This window comes from Oryctolagus cuniculus, chromosome 3 (assembly GCF_964237555.1).
Source record: "Oryctolagus cuniculus chromosome 3, mOryCun1.1, whole genome shotgun sequence".
NCBI classification, from domain to species: Eukaryota; Metazoa; Chordata; class Mammalia; order Lagomorpha; family Leporidae; genus Oryctolagus; species Oryctolagus cuniculus.
In genome coordinates, this window is record NC_091434.1 from 108,636,334 (window position 1) to 108,656,627 (window position 20,294).

Consider the following 20,294-nt stretch of genomic DNA (forward strand, 5'->3'; position numbering starts at 1 on the left):
TAATGTGACTTAGACACTTATTTTACACTTGGGCTTAAGATTCATTTTGGAGGAAATAACTTCGTTATTCTCATTCTCTTTTAAAAGTTATTCCAGTCAGTTGTCAGTTTTATGTTCTCTTGAGTGGAAGGTCCAGGAAACCCAGTGGGGAGCGGAGCTCGGATCCACCATTCTTGATGGATAACTCCCCTTCCAGATAAGTAACTACCCCTAGCTTTTATGGCAACGATCCAGATAAGTGAACTACTCACCTTTCATGGCAGTGACCCAAGAAGTTAAACAAGAAAAGCCTAAAATACTAATCATAATGAATCTATTTTTAAAGTTTTTATTAGAGTCAAGGAGAAATTTTCATTCTGCTGTTTCACTCTCCAAGTACCTACAACAGCCAGGTCTGGGCCAGGCTGCATATAAGGGCGAGAAACTATCTGGGTCTCCCATGTAGGTGGCAGGGGCCTACGTACCTGCTGCATCATCTGCTAATGTCCCACGCACATTAGCAGGAAGCTAGATCCAAAGAGGAGGTGGGACACCCCCCCCCCCCCGGAACTCCAACAATTTAAGTGAATTCTGGAACAGTAGACATGTAGTAATGCATTCAAGCTTGTTGCAGGGGGACTGGCCCTCTTCATTACATTCAGTATCCCCAATCTACTCTTCAGATGTTCCTAAATCCCAATGATTTTATCTGGCCCTCCCTGACCACTCAAACCATAACCTCACACGAACAGGCACTGACAGTTTGCAAAGGTCAAGGCAAAGTAACTCATTCAAGGTCATTCTACCACTAGGTTTGTGACAGGAATGTGGTCCACCTGATCCCAGAGGCCATACTCTGGGCATCTGAAGCTATTTCAATATTAATTATATCAGAAATCTTACTTCCCGCATTTCCCAGGGATCCAAAGTTGTTTCTGATTCACATCAATTCAACAAGACATGTTAGAGCCTTGGATTTCTGGTGTCCATAAACAAATTTTATTAATAATTGTATAGATACTGAGAAGCTGAAATTCAGTGACTGATTCATGCCATACACACATATTCCTGTTTTCAATTCAATTTTCTATCAGCAAGCAACCTATTCAATCGTCCTTGGTGGTGGTGATGGTGGAGGGGTTTGAGTACATTCAGAAAATGAAATCTTAATCACTGTTAACAACAAATGAGCACACACAAAGCAAGTTTTTCTAATCATGTGGAGTGGCTTGAAACACACACATCTTAGTTAAGAATGTATTCCTGACTTAATATAGTAGGAATGTACTCACTGTTACTTAAAACAGGCAACCCAAATTAAACAAACTATTAAACAAGTACCTATATTTGGGGTTTTTAGGTGAGGCTCCCTCCCAAAGCTAGGAAATTAGCCCTCAGAATTTACTTTTGTGATTAATGGATCACAGTGAACAAGTCACTTTTATGACAAAAGAATTACTCCTAGCCATGCAGCCGTCAATGTATCTTGCTTATTAAAGTACCCAATCTGTCAGGCAGAACAGATTATGGTGAATTACAGAACAGAAAAAGGGAAGTCACAGGCAAAAGCTGGCTGGGCCCAAACCGACGACGCGGAGTGAACACACGCATGCTCTCCATGCTACAACGCTCTGAACGCTCCAGCCTCACCGGCAAGATCATCTCTACTAAAGGCGGATGCTGTTTCAAGACTTAGAAAACAAGCAAATTTTGGATTTGGCTTACATTAGTTACAACAATGGAGCTACTCATTGATTTGAGATGTGATCAAAGATCTTAACTTCCAAATTAACCTATGAGACTTGGAACTTGGTTCTTCCAGAAGGCAGGGACAGAATGTGCTGCTTTTCCAATGTAACAAACCCTGTATAAATCAGTGTTGCCTTAAACAAACGGGCAGGAGTCTTGAACTTGGTTAATTCAAGTCTCCCCAGAGTATGGGAATTGCTGATTCTTCATTTGGGTGAAATGGAGTTAGTTAGCAAACCCTACTGCTTCTCAAGAAAGCCTCTTGAGAGAGACTGCCACCATTGAGAAAAATACTAAATCAAATATATTCTTAATAACAAGAATGTTCATAATCTTCTCAGCAGATACCCTAAAAATCACCTGGCAAAAATTTAAGGGCAGTAGCTGGTGAGAAACACTACTTTGTTTAGACAAAAACTGGGAAAGGTGAGCTCTTTTAAGAACAATACTGTCTTCCTTTACCCTTGTCATCATGCTTAAACAACAAGCAGAACAACCCACCACCCTTACTTCCACAGTAAATGCAAAACCTTGAAGTATCTACTCAACAAAGTATACTTGCATAATATTAATGCATATAAATGCAGTGGTTTATTTCTAATGTTGCTTAAGGAATACAAATTTGCAATTAAATTCTCAAATATAAAAGAAATGTGCTTGAAACCTTATTTTAAGGCAAGAATGTCTGGTAACAAAAACATTTTAAATCGGTTCTCTGAAGTAAATGTCAACTAGTCATTTCTTTAGTTTAAAAGGTATCCTACATGACTACAATGTCAGTACAAAGTATTAATATAAGCAGCCCTTCATCACATTCCTGAAGAAACAATACCTCTTGGTAGAAAACTTTCTTTAGTGGACTCAACCTAATAACTTTAACCATAACTAATCTGAATACATAAAAGGAAGATCAAGATGCACAGGTGATCCCTCCCTAAGGTAAACCCAGGGCTGAAGATGTGGCTTTTCAGAACTTAAGCACTTGCAATCTGGAAGCTTTGCAAAGGTTTTACCACTGAAGGACACTGCTGCCATTTTTCAATGCAGACCTCTGAGAATGTTCTGTGAACAAATACCCCTTGCTTTGGTTCTGAAAATGTATTTTAAAGTAGCTAAGGCAAATATTTAAGGGGCACGAGAGCTCAGTATTAGAAAACTTGTTTAAAGAGGTAGAAGTAAATAAAGCCTGTTTGTGACATGCTTCTGCATAAAGGTAACAAGTCTGTGATCCTGGGAAAACACAACTTAAAAATGAGTCACTCTTTTATAGGATGTTTAATGCTTTTTAATATTTTTTAAAAATCTCATCAAAACGTTATCACCTTAACAGTACTTTGCACATATGGAATTTCATCCCTAAATCTGATGACACTATTTTGGTTTATTTATGGCTACTTACAAGAAGACTCACATTAATCGTGCTCATTCCTCTGAGTCTTTTTCTTTGGTAGAGCCTAATGGGATGAGGCAGATTAACTCTTTTACGCAAATGAGATGGTTAAAGCAAATTCATGGTAATATGAATAAGGGTTTTCTTTTAATGGAAATGAAACTTCAGTCTCCATATTTATCTCCACTGTAGTTTTGGAAGCTTAATATCCTGTTCAGAGGTTAAAGAGTTTGAATAGCTCACACAATCCTGTAAAAATTAGAACTGGCTGCCCTTTAATAAATAAAGTAATTGTAAAGAATTACATTTACAGAGTGAAAAGTGAATACATAGCATTTCAAATTCATTTTGGAAGTACTAATAAGTACTGACCCATAACAATATACACTAGCTACCTTTTTAACTGTCCATCATTAGCACCAATAAAGATTCAACAAAATTACCTTTATTCCCACATCTCAAAAAACAATTCTGCAAATTCTTAGTGAAGTTTAACTATAGTCACAGACCTTAAATATTCACATTGTTTTCTATGTCATACTGAAAATAAGTTCACTACTTTTCTGGATATTCTTTACAAAATCTTATTAAAATTCCTGGTATTACCCCCAATTATACAGTAGCACAACTGCCCTAATGTCATTTCACATGATAGCTCTGTAGAGGTTTCACATCTAAATTACCAAGAACAAACCCCTTCCCCCCCTCATCTTGTACTCAGCTTAATTCTACACTAGTCCTTGGATTATGTACCACTGTAAAAGAACTGCATCAAAATTACCATGTTTGTGGATACAAGATTATGCCATACAGAGCAATAAAGTTACATATAATGACAGAGAATACTCAAGTTATGCAAGACAAGAACAAACGTTAGGACATGCTAGCTAGGCAAAGGCCCTAGAAAGAGCTCCTAGTATCCCAAGTTCAAATAACATTGACAAAACAATGAACAATTCTCTTAAAAAAAGTAATAAAGCTACTGGCAAATTAGGTAATTACTAAATAAAAGTAAAGCACAAGATCAAACTCTCAATATTTACAACCACAACACACTTGAGTAAAATTACAACTGTGCACGTTATCAGTGGCTTTGTAACAAAAAAATAATTCATATACACAGAGGAAAAAATAAGACAGTTTTTAAGTTCAACAGAACTTGAATCCAACCCATCCCAAAGATACTCAACAGCTCCAAGATTTACCAGAGAATAAAGTCAAGATTAACTGATAAGCAAGAGCTGTATTACTGGTTTGCTTAAGTCAAATTCAAACAAGTCTATAGCTTTATCAGAAGTCAGATGACTGTGCAAACTTGATGTCAACAGGAATATTCTGAGATGTGCAAACAAATGTAAAACCTCCACTAGTGGCTTTGTCTGGAGGCTGACCAGTTTTTACAGAGCTTCCTGATAACAACCATAAGCTACAAATACAGGTACAATGCACAGTGATCTTTCCTTTTTATTTATTGTTAGAATATAAAAGAATTGAGAGAGTATAGGTATAATTTCATTTTTGTAAGGAAGACTGCATTTACCTGAAAAAGAAATATGGCATCACACACAAACACGCATCAGGGGAGGAATATATTTAAGAATATGGTGACATTCTGAATGCTAAAAGAAAAGTGATCCCTGTTTACTGGTAATAAAATATGTAGTGTTAAAGTTCTTTAAGAAAAAAACTAACTCTTCACTATGTAAATAAGTCTTTGTGAATTTAGTTTTCAAATCACAGTAATCCACACAACCATTATTAACAGCTCTGTTTTATAGCACTGCAACAAGCCAACAAACATTTAAATGCACTTCACATCAAGAGTATGTAAACTTTTTTTCCTCTTCAAGCCTTCAGAAAACTAGGGGCTATTTCAGTAGCCTATCTGGTCAGAACCGCTGAAGGCAAAAGTTCCATGCCTCACAGTGTAAATGACCATACCATGTGTGGCACTGTACACCCATCTGGTAGTGAAGTGTCCCCCTTCGGTAAGGCCTAGAGTTTAAGGTTAACATGAAAAAGTGCCACTTCTGTTTTAGATTAGTGATGGACTCTGACAAGAGAAAATAAAGTTATTCTGTATATTGTTATACTTACAAGCAGCTCCAATCCTGAGTATTTATGGTAATATCTAAACATACAAAAATGTATGTACATTTTTCTCCACTTTCTTGTAAACAGTTGTCAGTATACTGTTTTATCCCTTTATCAATGAAACATGCAAATCATACATACAAATATAAATATACAAAAGAAAACAATTTACACTCATTCAAAAGCCAAGCAACAACAAAAAATAGCTACAGTATTCAAATTATAAATAACCAATGCTTGAGGCAGCTTATATTCCTAGAAGCAGCCAGCCATTCATCCTAATGTTCTCAGCTGCAATTGTAGAAATATTGAGTTTTGCACCTTCCATGCTTTTGCAGTATTTATAACACTATCATATGTGGAGATAAAAACTTGTTTACTATAATCTCTTCTTTTCAGAATGAAGAATAAAGCAGCACTTACAAATATTGAAGCAGTGGCAGCAACAGCAGGTGTTACCACTGCTAGATCAGGAGGAAGTTTTCCATTCCAACAATTTTTAAATTAAAAAAAAGTAAAGAAAAAAGTGACCTAAACAAGTGATTACATGTTCATTCCTTGGGCACTGAGCAGCGAGTCCAGCATGTCGAATGTGTCTTTGTAGTCCATATGCTGGCTGCTTGTACTGTACTCATGATTGCCATCAGGACCGTTGGTCTCCACTGGCTTCTTGTCCAGTTTCACGAGCGTGCTGAGATGTCCGTAGCCCACCTGGTATGTGACAGGGGGAGGAGGGGGTAAGGGATGGTTAAAAACAGAGTTGTGAGAGGATATATACTGCTTAACAGAGGAGGAAGAACTAGATGAACTACCTGAACTTTTGGAACTTTTGCTCATTTTGGAGTGATGGTTGTGAGATGCATCGTTGACATGCAGCTTCTTCCTTGAAGAACTGGAACTAGAAGAAATGCCATCACTGCTCAGGCCAACAGGACTCCTCAGAACAGTGGGTGGGATCCCATCAGCACTGTGTTTACTGCCACCGCTGCTGCTGCTGCCACTATGTGAATGGGAATGCTTGTGACTGCTGGTGTGGTGGCGGTTGGAAGGGTGCTCCTTGTGCTTCTCCTTATGGTCTCTGCTAACATGCGGGCTTGAATGCTTGCTTTTCCCACTGCCTTCATCAGAAGAGCTGTGTCTTTCTGAGGACGAGACTTTTATCTTCATCTTCAGCTCTTCTTTGCTGGCACCTTTGTCAGTGGGCGGTATTGGAATCCGTAATTTCAGCGAGCCACTCTTCTCCTTTTTATCTGCCATGTATTTCTCAGGTTTCTCAGTATTTGTGATGGGAATTTTCATTTTAATGGGAGATGTTACAGAACTGCTGCTGGCTGCCTGTGACTGTCCATGTTTGTGTTGCTGTTCTACCTGGGAAGCTATATAATGATCCCTTACATCAAGATCAAGAGTTTCTAGCTTACGTTTTTCTCTGTATTTATCTAAAGACATTTTCTGAGGAATTATTCCAGGAGTAGCAGAAATTGGCCCATGGTGTTTACTGCTCCCTGTTTTATGAGAATATTCTTGCTTAACAGAATGATCAGAAACTTTGTCAGGTCTGTGATGTAATCCTGAATGCAGTGATACAGAAGGTCCCTGCTGGAAGTTGATGTTGTATTGGCTACCAGACAAGGATGTCTCCTGCTTCTGTGAATAGAGCTGCTCGGTCCTTGCTGATTCTTGATGTTGAGGCCATTCTTGGTGTGATGACAAACTGTATGAGGTACCTGGCATTCCTGTTGCTAGCACTGACAAATTATCAGATGTATGGCTGTCTTGAACAGAAATATTTCCTGAATTTAGAGGTACTGGCGCAGGAAATGCTGATGTAGATGGTTTCTGGAAACTTGGGTTGGTAGGCACACCAGTGACACTATCTACTAAAATGGAATTCTGGACCAAAGATGAACCAAGAAGTGGTGTCTCTGATACTTGTCCATCTACTTTTGGTTTCTTAGCCGCCTGATTAGCCTATTTAAAACACAAAAGGGCAGTGATAGCAAAGGAATTTAATACAACATCTCTTTGCTTATGAACATTCTATATTAAATATAAAGAAATAAGACACCTGGGATTCAAAATTTTGTTGCCAGTAAATAAATGTCTTATTTGGAGGAATAATGGGAAGACTATAAAAAGCTGAATACTCTGGTTTTAGAATCAGGCACAAATGAAATCTTAGCCCAGGATTTGAGAAAGTAATTTAACTTGTCTAGGCTCTAGCTTCTCCATTTGTAAATTCAATAGAGTATTCCTGACATAATCACTGTGACAATTAAAAAGAAAACGTATAAGGTACTTAGCAAAGTCCACTGGACATGACAGTTGTATAATCTAGGAATGCATGTAGGTTATGATACACTATAATTATTTATGAGAAAGTTCATTTAACCAAATTCAAATTGTTTAGCTATAAAGTTATTAGATAAGTGACAAATTAATATTGTGTTACATCCTGCCAATTCTCTTACCCTCCAGTTTCGAATCTTCTTCAACCTACTAGGCGTTTTCTCCAATATTTGTAGAAACTCATGTGTTAGCTCTAAAAATAAAATTTAAATTTTAAAACTTAGAAGGTACTTTTAGTATTTAATTCTTCTCAAGGCAATACTAAAAAGGGACTCTAAGAGCTCATCTACTTCAGTTATCCTTACAGTCAACCTTGAGTATACGTAGAAGTAGATACAACTCTGAACTGGTATTCTCAAAGTCTCTGGAAATTGATTAGCACAAAAAATAATCTCTACCAAATAAAAAGTCTCTATTAGGCAGATACAGCAATATTTGTTACAGGCAAGATGTATCAACAGATCCTTAAACATCAGTGAGCAAAATGTTTTATGAAAAAAAGGATATCTGTATAATCCCAATGTGTCTTCCCCGAGATATTTAATAATTACAAAGAAAAACATAATAACTTTACAGTGGAGAGAGCCAGCAGACACCATCTTTAACCAACTATCATGGTTGTCATTTCCTTGGAAAAGACTTATCAATGTGGTATATACCCCTTGCTAGGATGCATAACAAACAGCACAACCTACCATTGAAGTTCTTTTTTTTATTTTGGCCAAAAATGCATAATTTCTTTCTTTCTTTTTTTAATTCATTTGACAGGTAGAGCTACAGATAGTGAGAGGGAGAGACAGAGAGAAAGGTCTTCCTTCCGTTGGAACACCCCCAAATGGCTGCTACGGCCGGCGCGCTGTGCCAATCCAAAGCCAGGAGCCAGGTGCTTCTTCCTGGTCTCCCATGAGGGTGCAGGTGCCCAAGCACTTGGGCCACCCTCCACTGCCTTCCTGGGCCACAGCAGAGAGCTGGACTGGAAGAGGAGCAACTGGGACTAGAACCCGGCACCCATATGGGATGCTGGCGCCGCAGGCGGAGGATTAGCCAAGTGAGCCACGGCGCTGGCCCCTGCATAATTTCAATGATGAGAAAACATGAGACAAATCTCACTTCAGGAACACTCTAAAATAATTATCTTCCTAAGTGTCAAGGTTACAAAAGACAAGACAAGACTAAAGAACTGTCACATACTAGGAAACTAAAAAGGCTTATCAACTAAATAGAACACAAGATACTAGATTAGGAAAAAATAAGAACATCTGAACTTAATCTGGTTTAGTAACCAGTATTATACCAATGTTAATTTCCTGGGTTTGGTAATTATGTAATATTAGGTAATAATAAAAAAGAAATTCCTCCACCTATACACAATAACATACTTCCTACTAATCAATACTATTAACGTATCAGCAAACTACCCTGGTCATAATTTTTATCAGTTCTCTTAAATTTAGATTTATAATGAGATGATCCATTCAAAGCAGTGTGGCCAGGATGAACTATAGTTTCATAACTCAAAATAGTATCACTAATAGTTACTGACTACTCTCAAGATATATATTAACATTAATCAAATGATTTAGAGTATCACTTAGTAATGCCAATAAAACCCCAACAGTGTGGAGGGAACATCTGCCAAGAGACTACAGACTCATTTATTATTCTTAAGCAGTAAACTTCTCTGTAAACTATTCTAGGCAAATTTTAAGACTGACAATAACTAAAAGAATACTGATTTGGTCTCAAAGAAGCATTCAACATGCAAAAATGTCACACTAGTATGTTATATGTTTACAAGCATGAAAGCTATCTAAAATTATCATATGACCCAAAATTTAACTATCAGTTTTTACGGATGTAATTTCCTTGATAATTTCATGGCTGTTCCTTACTAAAAAGTCTCAGGGGGCTTTTTGATCTAGTTAGGATAAAACAAAATGTCTAAACCTCCACTTTTTAATTTGTATAAAAAAAGGGCAATTTTTTTTACTTTACACTAGTAAATGTGGTTAGTAGAAGATACTTTTGAGTCTAACAGTAACAAATTGTTTTTATTCAATTTAATTAACAGCTTAATTGTCAAACACTAAACATATATTAACCTCTTAACAAATTCTGGTAGACAACAGACACAAAAGCTTGTTTTTTTTTCCCCTTTTCTTAAGTATCCTACTATATGAAGCTTGATAGCAGAGGAACACAATAATATTTCAAATAATCTAATAAAAAAGCAGAGAAATGCAGTATGATGCTTAAAATAAGAGACCCTTCTCCTTCAATACTAACAAAGAGAACAATCTAAAATACAAAACCACATATAAGGACTCATTCATTAATTGTAAAAAAGAACCACCTCCCCATATACACCCAAAACCCCTTACAGCTAGGTTGTGGATTATTTAAGTAAACAATAGCAACAATAATTCAGTCATCATTATAAGATTCAGATATATCTTCACACCTTAAATATTAAGTTACTTTTTTCTTTTGGTATGTGATTAAAACAAAATAGCTGCTTCACAATATGCTGAAAGTCTTAAACGTGTTAACTTTACAAGATTCCTATTTCATTTGCTTTGCAAATAATGAACTTGAATTTTTTCAGAATGATGCAGAGGGATCTTTATGGCTCCAGTTATGTCAAAACAATGAAAACCGTTATCTATGACCTAAACGCAATGGCAGAGTACTTCCTTTTTATGGGCTTTATTTCAGCATCGTGTGTATATGCTATTCTGTTTTAAAAAAGATTTATTTATTTGAGAGGCAAAGTTAGACACGCATACACAGACACAGGGAAAGATATGGGTGGAGGGAGAGCAGGGGAAAGAGAGAAAGAAAGCAATCTATTCTTATTTAAGACTGATGTTACTTTAGTTACTGACTACAGAACATAGGAAAAAGACTAGAAAAGTCCCCATTGGTTTTTAGATGTCACTTCAACGGCTAAAGATTTCCTTCCTTCAGGGTGAACCCTGAAAAACTGACCATTTAAGGGAAAAAAACAAGTGGTGGCAGTAATAGGGCATTACACTAAGAGAAAATTCTGAGAAAAAGATGTTTTTACAAAATAATGGGAACCAACAAAGAAGCATTATTTCACAACAGAAAGCAGGCAAAAATACAGCCACTTGGGCTGCCTCCTGTTTTTGTAAACAAATTTACTCTGCCACAACTCTGCATTTATGAACAAATTATGGCTGCTTGTAACAGTAGAGTCATGTAACTGAAACAGAAATCTTAATGCTCAAAAACTCCTAAACAGTTATTGAATCCCAGTGCTCTGATACGGGATGTCAGTACCTTAACCACTAGGCCTAACTCCCATCCTACAGATCTCTATTTTAAAGAAACATCAAAGATATTACTGAAAAGGCCTCATATCAAATCTACTCACGCTTCTCACTTTATGAAACAGTTAACAATAATCTACATTACCTGACTGATGTCCAAGAATCTGCCACCTCTGATAGCTACCTTTTCTTAATTCTCCATCAGAGAAATTTCTTACTGGGAGACTGTAAAATTCTAATTTACAGAACTTATACCCTAATTTTGTCTTATCTATTCATTTTTTTTTTTTTTTTCAAAAGAAGAACTTCAAATGGCCAACAGACACATGAGAAAATGCTCAGGTAGACTAGCCATCAGGGAAATGCAAATCAAAACCACAATGAGGTTTCACCTCACCCTAGTTAGAATGGCTCTCACACAGAAATCAACAGCTAATGCTGACAAGGATGTTGAAAAAAAGGTACCCCAATCCACTGTTGATAGGAATGTAAATGAGTACAGCCATTGTGGAAGACAGTATAGACATATTTTAGAAAGCTGAAAATATATATATCATTAGGAATTTACCCAAAGGAAATGAAATCAGCACATCAAAGAGTTATCTGTACCCCCATATTTATTGCAGCTCAAGTCACAATCGCTAACATATGGAATCAACCCAGATGTCCACTGACTGATGACTTGATAAAAAAATCATGGCATTTATACATTATGGAATACTACTCAGCTATAAAAAAAGAATGAAATGCTGTCTTTTGCAACAAAATGGGTGCAACTGGAAATCATTAAATGTAGTGAAATAAGCAAGTCCCCAAAAGACAAACACCATGTTTTCTTGATCTGTGGTAACTAATAGAGTGCCAAAAATATAATGTATAGGCATGAAATTGACACTCTGAATTACTTAGTGTAGGGATAATCTTATGAGTATAAAGTACACTGAAAGTAGATCATTGTAAAAATTAACAGAGGGGATGAAAGAGGGAGGAGGAGGAAGGGTGGGAAATATCACTATGTTCCTAAATCTGTATATATAAATTACATGAAATTTGTTTACCTTAAATAAAAAAATAAAAAATTTATTTGAAAGTCAGAGTTACAGAGATGGAGAGACTTTCCATCCGCTGATTCACTCCCCAAATGGCAACAATGGCCAGGGCAAAGCTGGGAGCCAGAGTCAGGAGCCTTCTCTGGGTCTCCATGTGGGTGCAGGGGCACTTAGTTCATCCTGTACTGCTTTCCTGGGTGCACTAGCAGGGAGCTGGATTTGAAGTGGAACAGCTGGGACTCGAACCAGCACCCATAGAGGATGCTGATACTACAGGTGGCAGCTTCATTCACTATGCTGCAGTGCTGGCCTTTTGTCTAATCATATTTGATACCGTAAGGCAACAATGGCACTAAAGAACACAAAAAGTTTCCTTGAAAAATTAGCTTACTGCTTCACATCTTATACCATTAATGCCTGACTTTGGACCTATACTTTTTTTAAAATTTATTTTATTTATTTGAAAGGCAGTGAGAGAGAGACTGGGAAAGATAGGGAGAAAGAGATCTTCCATTCCCTGGTTCACTCCCCAAATAACTGCAACAGCCCGGGCTGGGACAGGCAGAAGCCAGGAGCCTAGAATTCCATTCGAGTCTCCCACATGGGTGGCAAAGGCCCAAGGACTTGGGTCATCATCCCTTACTTTCTCAGTTGCATTAGCAGGAAGCTTGATTGGAAGTGGAGCACTGTCAAACCAGTGCTCTGATAAAGGATGCCAGTGTTCTAAGTGGCGGTTTAACCTGCAGCATCATACCAGCTGGAGTCCACACATTTTAAATTCAACAAAATTATACTTTAAACACATATTCTTGTCCTATCAACTACAGCATTTTAATCTATAAACTTTTTGTAAAAGTCCTGTAGGGGCTTTAAATGGTCAGTAGTGGTTAATTGTTAAATCATTATGCTTGTGATTTTAGAGTCCTTATCATCTTCTTTTTTTAAAATAGAATTATTGAGAATTTCCAGGCCGTCCCCCTGCCCCCCTTTTAAATGTTTATTTATTTATTTCAACGTCAGAGTTACAAAGAGAGGGAGAGGGAAAGGGGGAAAGGGGAAGAGGGGGAGAGGGGGAGAGGGAGAGAAGTCTTCCATCCACTGGTTCACTCCCTAGATGGCTGCAACGGCTGAAGCCAGGAGCCAGAAGCTTTCTCTGGGTCTCCCACACGGGTGCAGGGGCACAAGAACACGGGCCATTTTCTACTGCTTTCCCAGGCCCTAGTAGAGTGCTGGATTGGAAGTGGAGCTGCTGGGACTCAAACTGGCGCCCATATGGGATGCTGGCACTGAAGGTGGCAGCTTATTAACCCGCTATGCCATAGTGCCAGCCCCTAGAGTCCTATCTTCAACAAACACAATAGATGAAATGGGGGTGGGCCTTTGACATAGTATTTAAGGCACTGCTTGCCAAGTCCCAGCTCTGCTAATGTCCACCCTAGGAAGTAGCTGATGACGGCTCAAATACTTGAGTCCCTGCCACAGATGAGATAGATCCAGAATGAGCTCCTGGCCCTGCCATAGCTGTTACAGCATTTGGGGAGGGGAGTAAACTAGGGGATGGAAGACTTCTCTCTTTGCCTTTCAGATGATAGAATATAAACACATTTTTAAAAACATTAGTAGAAAAACAATCTTTAGTAGAAAATTTAGCAGAAAAACAACTGTGATATACATGTGTGTAGGTATGTGCTGCACTGGGTGGACCAAATGGCAATGGGTAATTAAGAATTTATTATTCTTAAAGCTTATATAAAGTACACAGGCCTTTCCCATAATAAAAGTTAAACAAATGTTCTAATAAAAAAATTAAAAGATTTCTTCTCTCTACTTACCATCTAGTAATTCTAAAGTAACAGTAGGATCCACATATTCCCACCAATGCTTTCCATCAGTTGACACTGGAATCTCCCAATTGGACCATTTGCAAGCCAAATGAATGCACACACATGCTATCACTGTTGGTTTGTACTGAAGACAGAAGGTAGTAAGATGCAGACTGTTGTAGGGCAGATTTGAAAATGGAGAGCCACAGAAATTCAAATATGTAAAACAAAGAAAAACATTTACCAGTGAGATTAAAGCAAAAACAAAATTACAGAGAAAACTTTTCTTCTTAAAATCTAGAGTACAAAATCTTACTTTATTAAATTAAGGGTTAACAGTTACAAAATATATTATAACAAAAATTTTATTCTTATATCTAAATTCAAAGTGTTTTAAAAAACAAGAGGAAGACAGTATATGAATATAAATATAAAGTATAAAATATTAAAACTTTTTAATAATATTTTTATTCTGTAATGCCAAAGCAAAAATACAAAGAAAAAGACTATCTGTAAACTAAATAAAGTGATTTTATGTCACATGATGATGAGGGCTATTATTTGATGTGGCTGAACACACAGTTCTCTAGTAAATCAAAAAGAATATAACACTTAACTAGGTAAACCTCTGTCTTCTTTTAGCGAAGCCACAAGGAAAACTTACCTTTTGCCAATCAACTTCAAAGTTCAATGTTGCTAAATACAATGTTGCTAAAATGTTCCCACTATTTACTAAAAATTGAGCACATAACATGCCATAGCTAGCCTTTTCTCACCACTGTTTTTAACTGAGGTCTTTTCCTTTTTACTCAAAATTCTTAGGGACAGAGGTTAAAGCCCAACAATGTAAACCTGAGAAAATATATTTGCATTTGCCAGAGTACATTTTAAAATAGAACTCAGCAAGTGTCACAAGAAATTAAGAATCAACCGAAACTGTTTTGGTCTATTCTCCTCAAACCACTTCAAAAACAAATTTAAACCACCAATATAGTCAGTCTCAAAGAGAATTTTAATTAGATATGAAAGGCTTCAGTGCCATTTCAGAACTGATGAAATGCTGACTGATCAGCCACAAACACATACAATTTTTCATGTTATAAAAACTTTATGTAAAAATTGTATTTATGCAAACTCAGGTATAGATAGAACTTGACTACTTCTAATTTACTACTAGTGGGTATTATCTAGAAAAAAATCCTATGTTACATAAATTTTATTAAAAAAACTTTAAAGATTGGATCAATGTGAAATTTAAAAAAAAACTGTCATTTAACTATAATTGTAAACTAGAAATAGCTTTATACTTACCAAGTTGCTCGAATTTCTACGTTAAGTTTAGCTCTTTGTAATCTTTAGCTGTTATTCAGGCTACCAATTTTAGACTTATGCACTCACAAATCGAGAATATGTCATCAGAAAGCACCACTACACTTCACATTGTGCATTTAACCCCTCTGTGCCCAAAGTCCCTTGTACAATACACCGCAAAGCAAACAGGAAGGTACCACCACAGTAGATGGTCCAGTCTCCTGTTGCAACAAGGGTAAGAGACACATTGAGGGGGCCCTGCATTAAAGGAAGCTATAGTGTGCTACAACAGTGCAACAAAGAGGGTCAGGATAACAACCTGTTGGTAGCCATGAAATAGGATGTCTGTGCCAAATCCTTGCTTGCTGTAAGAAAAGAAAAAAAAAAACGAAGACAATACTATCAGCGTTAACGTGCTACCATCAAAAAGTTCTCAACACAACAAAAACTTCAAAGATTTGTACACAAAAAGTAAATTTTACTTACTACTTACAAATATCACAAGAGCGCCATCATTTTCTATACTACTGAAAATCTTCAACAACATTCACTCAAATGTTTCTTGCTATCCCCCAAAGATCTGAGAAACAAGCCGATTTGCTTTTAGCTAGCCAGTTACAAGGGCTAAACTTGTTACTAAGTTAAGCATCTAGTCAGCTAAAAGTTGCAATAAAGCATTCTCCTGGATTTAAAAAAAAAAGAAGAAGAAGAAGAAGAAAAGATTTTTGAAGTCTAATACAAAATACAAAGAGTTGCCTGCCAGACTTATTCCTCAGTCATCATATTTAAGTTGCCTTAAATACTTCCATCAAAACAAAATAAAACCCCCACCCCCCAAAACTCAAAGCACAAACTGCTAATTTTTTCATGCTTACATTAAGCGTCAACAGAGAATAAGCAAAGTAGAAACATAATAAGGGTGTTGACATAGGAAGCAATTACTCTTTTTTTTTTTTAATTATAGACTAATTAAAGGCAACACTAAGAAAAGATAAGGGTACTCTAGGGAAAATCAGAATGTTTCAACACAGGTCCCCAACAGAAAAAAGTTACCTTGCTTCTTAAGACTCCAGTCTCCCTCCCCTTCTCCTGAGTCTTATCCTTCCCAACAGCAACACTCTTGCTGGAGTTCCCCCATGTTCCCATTAACATTCATAATCACGCTCACCTAGCATCAGTTCACATCAACTCCACCCCTCTCTAACAAGCCTCAAATTCCTTCCCCACTCCTATTGGGTTTTTGTTTGTTTGTTTTATTCATGGCACCTGTAATCCCTGTTGCCCCATGTGGATCATCAAGTAAGGTTTTACAAAAGGGATTTGGATTTAGCAGAGTTGTGCTAAGGAAGAGTATCAAAGCATCAGATGTCTTGGAGGCAGTGTGACTTAAGTATGGCATTCTTTCCTGGTGGGGAGGGAAGGAGAAATCACAGAAGTGAAAGGTCCCTGTAAAATGACATCAGCCAGTTCTGTAGCAAAGTAGCATTATATCAACTCTCTCATCTCTGGAGGGAGGAAAAAAGGACTTTAAAGAAATCAAGTTTATTTACCACCCTCCTCCACCCCCTGAATCAAATGAAATATACAGAGAAGGAAGGAAAAGACAATTCTAAATTGCCACAGTAATTTTCACCTTGGAATATATCTAAATTCTATAATCTATAAACAGTTACTGAACAGAGAAGAATGGAGGGGGGTAATTAATGTTCATTTGTTAGCTGAAAGTTGTAATAGAGGAAAGAATAAAAGACACCAGATATGAAAGAATATTTTTAAATGGTGATATAAATGATCATTACTGGCAATGTTAGTCAGACAAAATGAAATTAAACATATGCATGGTTTGACTTAAAGAATCAGTCACATTTTAAACATTAAACAAAGAAACCCCTCAGATTTAAATATTTCATTTTGGATGATGTATCAAATCTGTAGTTTTGGTAAATGTTTTAATTTAAAATTTGTTTGGCTTTTCAAATTAATGAATTTCCTGTCTCTACAGTCTTTAGATGTATGAGAACATGTAAAAAAATATTGAACTTTGGATTTAAAGAAGTTGATTCTAATTTGATGAGTAAAAATCTGGAATCCAGTTGTACTTAATATATATAAAGAATTTTAAAAAGACATACAAATATCTTTCTGGCTTTCTTCATTAGGCTCTCAATTTAAATAAACTTAAATAGTTCCCTGTCATTCTTAAAAAGCTCAGCTTAACTCTTTTCAAATTTTCAGAACACAATTACTTTATGTTTTTTCAAAAAAAATTCAACACTATAGCTATTTATATAATTCTATACTATACTGTAATACTGGAAATGAGAATATACCATAAAATATATACAACCACAAACCGGAATTATAATTATGTTCTAATTTACACATGATAATGTATGCTACTAAGAAAAAAAATAAATAGAATTTTAGGAATCTAGTTTCTAACACTGGTATCAGAGTTTTTTCTAAAATGTAGTCATTAACACAACAAAATATTATTTAGGTTTTAAATGAATTCCAAGTAGGATGAATAAAATGTGAGAATATTTAATACTAAAAACAAGGCCTTCAACCTATTTTGCTTAGGATAAATCTAAGACTGGTGGTAAAAGAATAAAAAAACTGCAAAATTTCACTTTCAAAAAAGAAGTAACAGGAAAAAGACACTAAAAGTTCCAAGTAGATGCTCTGAGTACCTAACACTTCAAATGGGCAACAGCAAAGCAGATAAGCAGTACAACACGTACCTGTGTAAAAAAAATATTTCTAAGGATACCACAATGGATATATAGGATTCATTAACAGGTGTAGAAAAATGTACCTCATGCTTAACAAGTCCTAAGGTAAACAATACCAAAACTTCATACTTCTCGATATAAGGTTTAACAGACACATCACAAACTGCATGTATTATGTTTTACAATTATTTCTCCATTTTAAGTCATGCTAAAGAACTTAAAATGTATTATATCAATTTTGTTCAATGAATATGGGACATATATTCCTAAAAATGAGACATAAAAAAATGTGTTGAATGTGTTGACAGAGGCAATTTTTATCTGAACAATTTGAGGTTGGCCTCAAAATTTTTAAATTGTTGTCACTTTTATAAAGTAAATTAAAGTTTGACAGAAACCAGACATTAGTATTACTGTTTGCACCTCTGCACCAATGGCCTATATCTTAAGTATTAACTGAAGTGGGACTAGTGTAGCCAAATGGGGGATGGAGAGAATCCTAATACTTGGAAATCCTCCAACCTTTTTAGTGAAATGAGTTTCTCACCTAAGTTGAAAGAAGCTAACATACCAGGCAGAACCACAAAGAGAGAAGTACATGAATAAGTAGATGTAGAATACCAAAAGAAAAACAAAACAAAAACCCAAAAACTTTAAAATGACATTTCCCCACTTTAATAAAATCCAACAAAAGACAGAAAACAAAATAAAAAACCAAAAAACATCCAAATCAAATATAGATGGAAAAAAACCACTAATACTTATCTTAAAAGCTTCAAAGATCACTTACCTCTTACTAACTGGGTACATTTCACCACATCTGTGTGTGGGTGTTCAATGGTGATCTCAAAACCTGAAATGATAAGCACTTTTTTTCCCCAATCATTTACCATTACAATATTGGCCTGAGAAACGCCATTCATGATCATAAATGTGTAATACATTCTTAAAAAAAATTGGAGACAAAGTTTTAAATCTTCCTCATCACTGGCATGCTCATTATACCTCCAAAGATAAGAAACAACTTCTTCTGAAGTACATCTCAATTTTGAAAACAGTTATTTAAAGTTCAAAGACTGTATTTATCCAAAATTCTGAATCATAATTAATTAGTATCCTTAAATTAAAACTAGTTCCATAGTTTAAGCACACATTCAACTTAATATTCTGTACCTTTCAAAAAATGTGAAAAGAACACTTTTTCTAAATGTGTTAGGTAACAGCAGCAGTAATCAGCTTTTAAATCATACAGTCTTAAATTTTTTATGATACATTAGAACAAAGGGTGTCAGTGAGTTACCTTACTAACTCTACTTCACTAATAATTAAATCAGAGGGCAAGTAAGATTCTTTAAAGCCCAGCTTCTAACACCACTAACACCAAAGATGAAATGTTGAAAAGCTTCCAATATCCAATCAACCCTCAGGTATGGCAGAGTTTCTGCTTTTATTAGAAGTAGAAGTCATATGTAGTGCCTTCAGAAGCAGTAAATGAATAAAATCCTAAAAAAAATAGGTAATATGGATTCAAGAAGATTGGTGTGTGCTCTATTTATATTTCTACTATATTTCAACATAAAATATTTTAAATAAAAACACAGGTATATATTCTAAATTTCAATGTTTCCCTTAAAATAATGCCATTCTTCCTCTAAGCTTAAGAATGTATCATAAACATGAGTTTGACATAATTTTATGTAATAAACAATTCTTAATCATTTCACAATAATTTCATTTTCAACTTTATTACATAAATGCCATTGCTTTTCAAAAATTTCTATCTTTATGTAAAACAATAATATGCCAAATTTATTGGGAATAAAATTCAAAAACTTTCTAGGCCTTTAATTAAAAAAATTTTAGGTAAGTTATGTTTCAAACAAGCTACTTTTGTAATAAAAAGAATTTGTCATGATGGGAAGCTGTGCTTTATCACACTTCTATTCAACTTTTGGGAATAGAGGAATAAATAACAAAAACAGTTACAAATCCACAAGTTTACAAAGCTGATCACAGGCTACAAATTTAAATTTAGATTTCCCCAAAGCCCATGTTTTTCCTACCATGCCCTGCTAGGTTCTCCTAGAAGACTTTAGACAAGTCATAACCTTCTTGGGCTCCAGTTTCCTCAGCAGTAACACGGTGAAAGATTAGTGTAAATGAATCTTACCCTTGAAAATGTAACTTTTGGAAAAGGATGATCAACATTTAAATAGTTACTATGTCACATTAAACATGATGTGACATTTTCATTAAATACCGACTATAACTCTAAAAGAGCAGGGACTACCATTTATATTTGTCTACATCACAATCACAGGCAATAGCCTAGAGGGCCATTTTACTCTCCAGTGCAAACCAGGTTGAAGCATTATACTTCAACTATCTGAAAGCCTAAGAAATCAAACTGCAGGCTATGTTTACCATTCAATTAAATCATGTCAAATGAAATGAAATGTTAGAAAACTGGTTTCCTTATTTTAACGAGGTAATAATACTGTGATCCAAAACCTGTTTTAAAA

At 35.8% G+C, this 20,294-nt stretch overlaps 1 protein-coding gene across 6 annotated transcripts in view; it reads right to left on the reverse strand.

Moving 5' to 3' along the window:
- Nucleotides 1-955: 955 nt before the first annotated feature.
- The window catches only part of CCNT2 (cyclin T2), a 42,102-nt gene continuing 22,763 nt past the window's right edge, over nucleotides 956-20,294 (reverse strand). For 3 of the 6 annotated variants that reach the window (XM_008258510.4, XM_017342802.3, XM_051849616.2), the window contains 5 exons: nucleotides 18,563-18,625; nucleotides 15,357-15,402; nucleotides 13,736-13,899; nucleotides 7,684-7,754; nucleotides 2,991-7,183 (listed from right to left, as the gene is read on the reverse strand). In XM_008258510.4, coding sequence (XP_008256732.1) covers nucleotides 5,756-7,183; nucleotides 7,684-7,754; nucleotides 13,736-13,899; nucleotides 15,357-15,402; nucleotides 18,563-18,625 — 1,772 coding nt within the window. In that variant the 3' untranslated portion in view covers nucleotides 2,991-5,755. Of the gene's footprint in view, nucleotides 7,184-7,683; nucleotides 7,755-13,735; nucleotides 13,900-15,037; nucleotides 15,403-15,523; nucleotides 15,618-18,562; nucleotides 18,626-20,294 lie in introns of all 6 variants that reach the window. The other 3 variants (XR_007920689.2, XM_002712420.5, XM_008258515.4) reach the window with 3 other exon arrangements.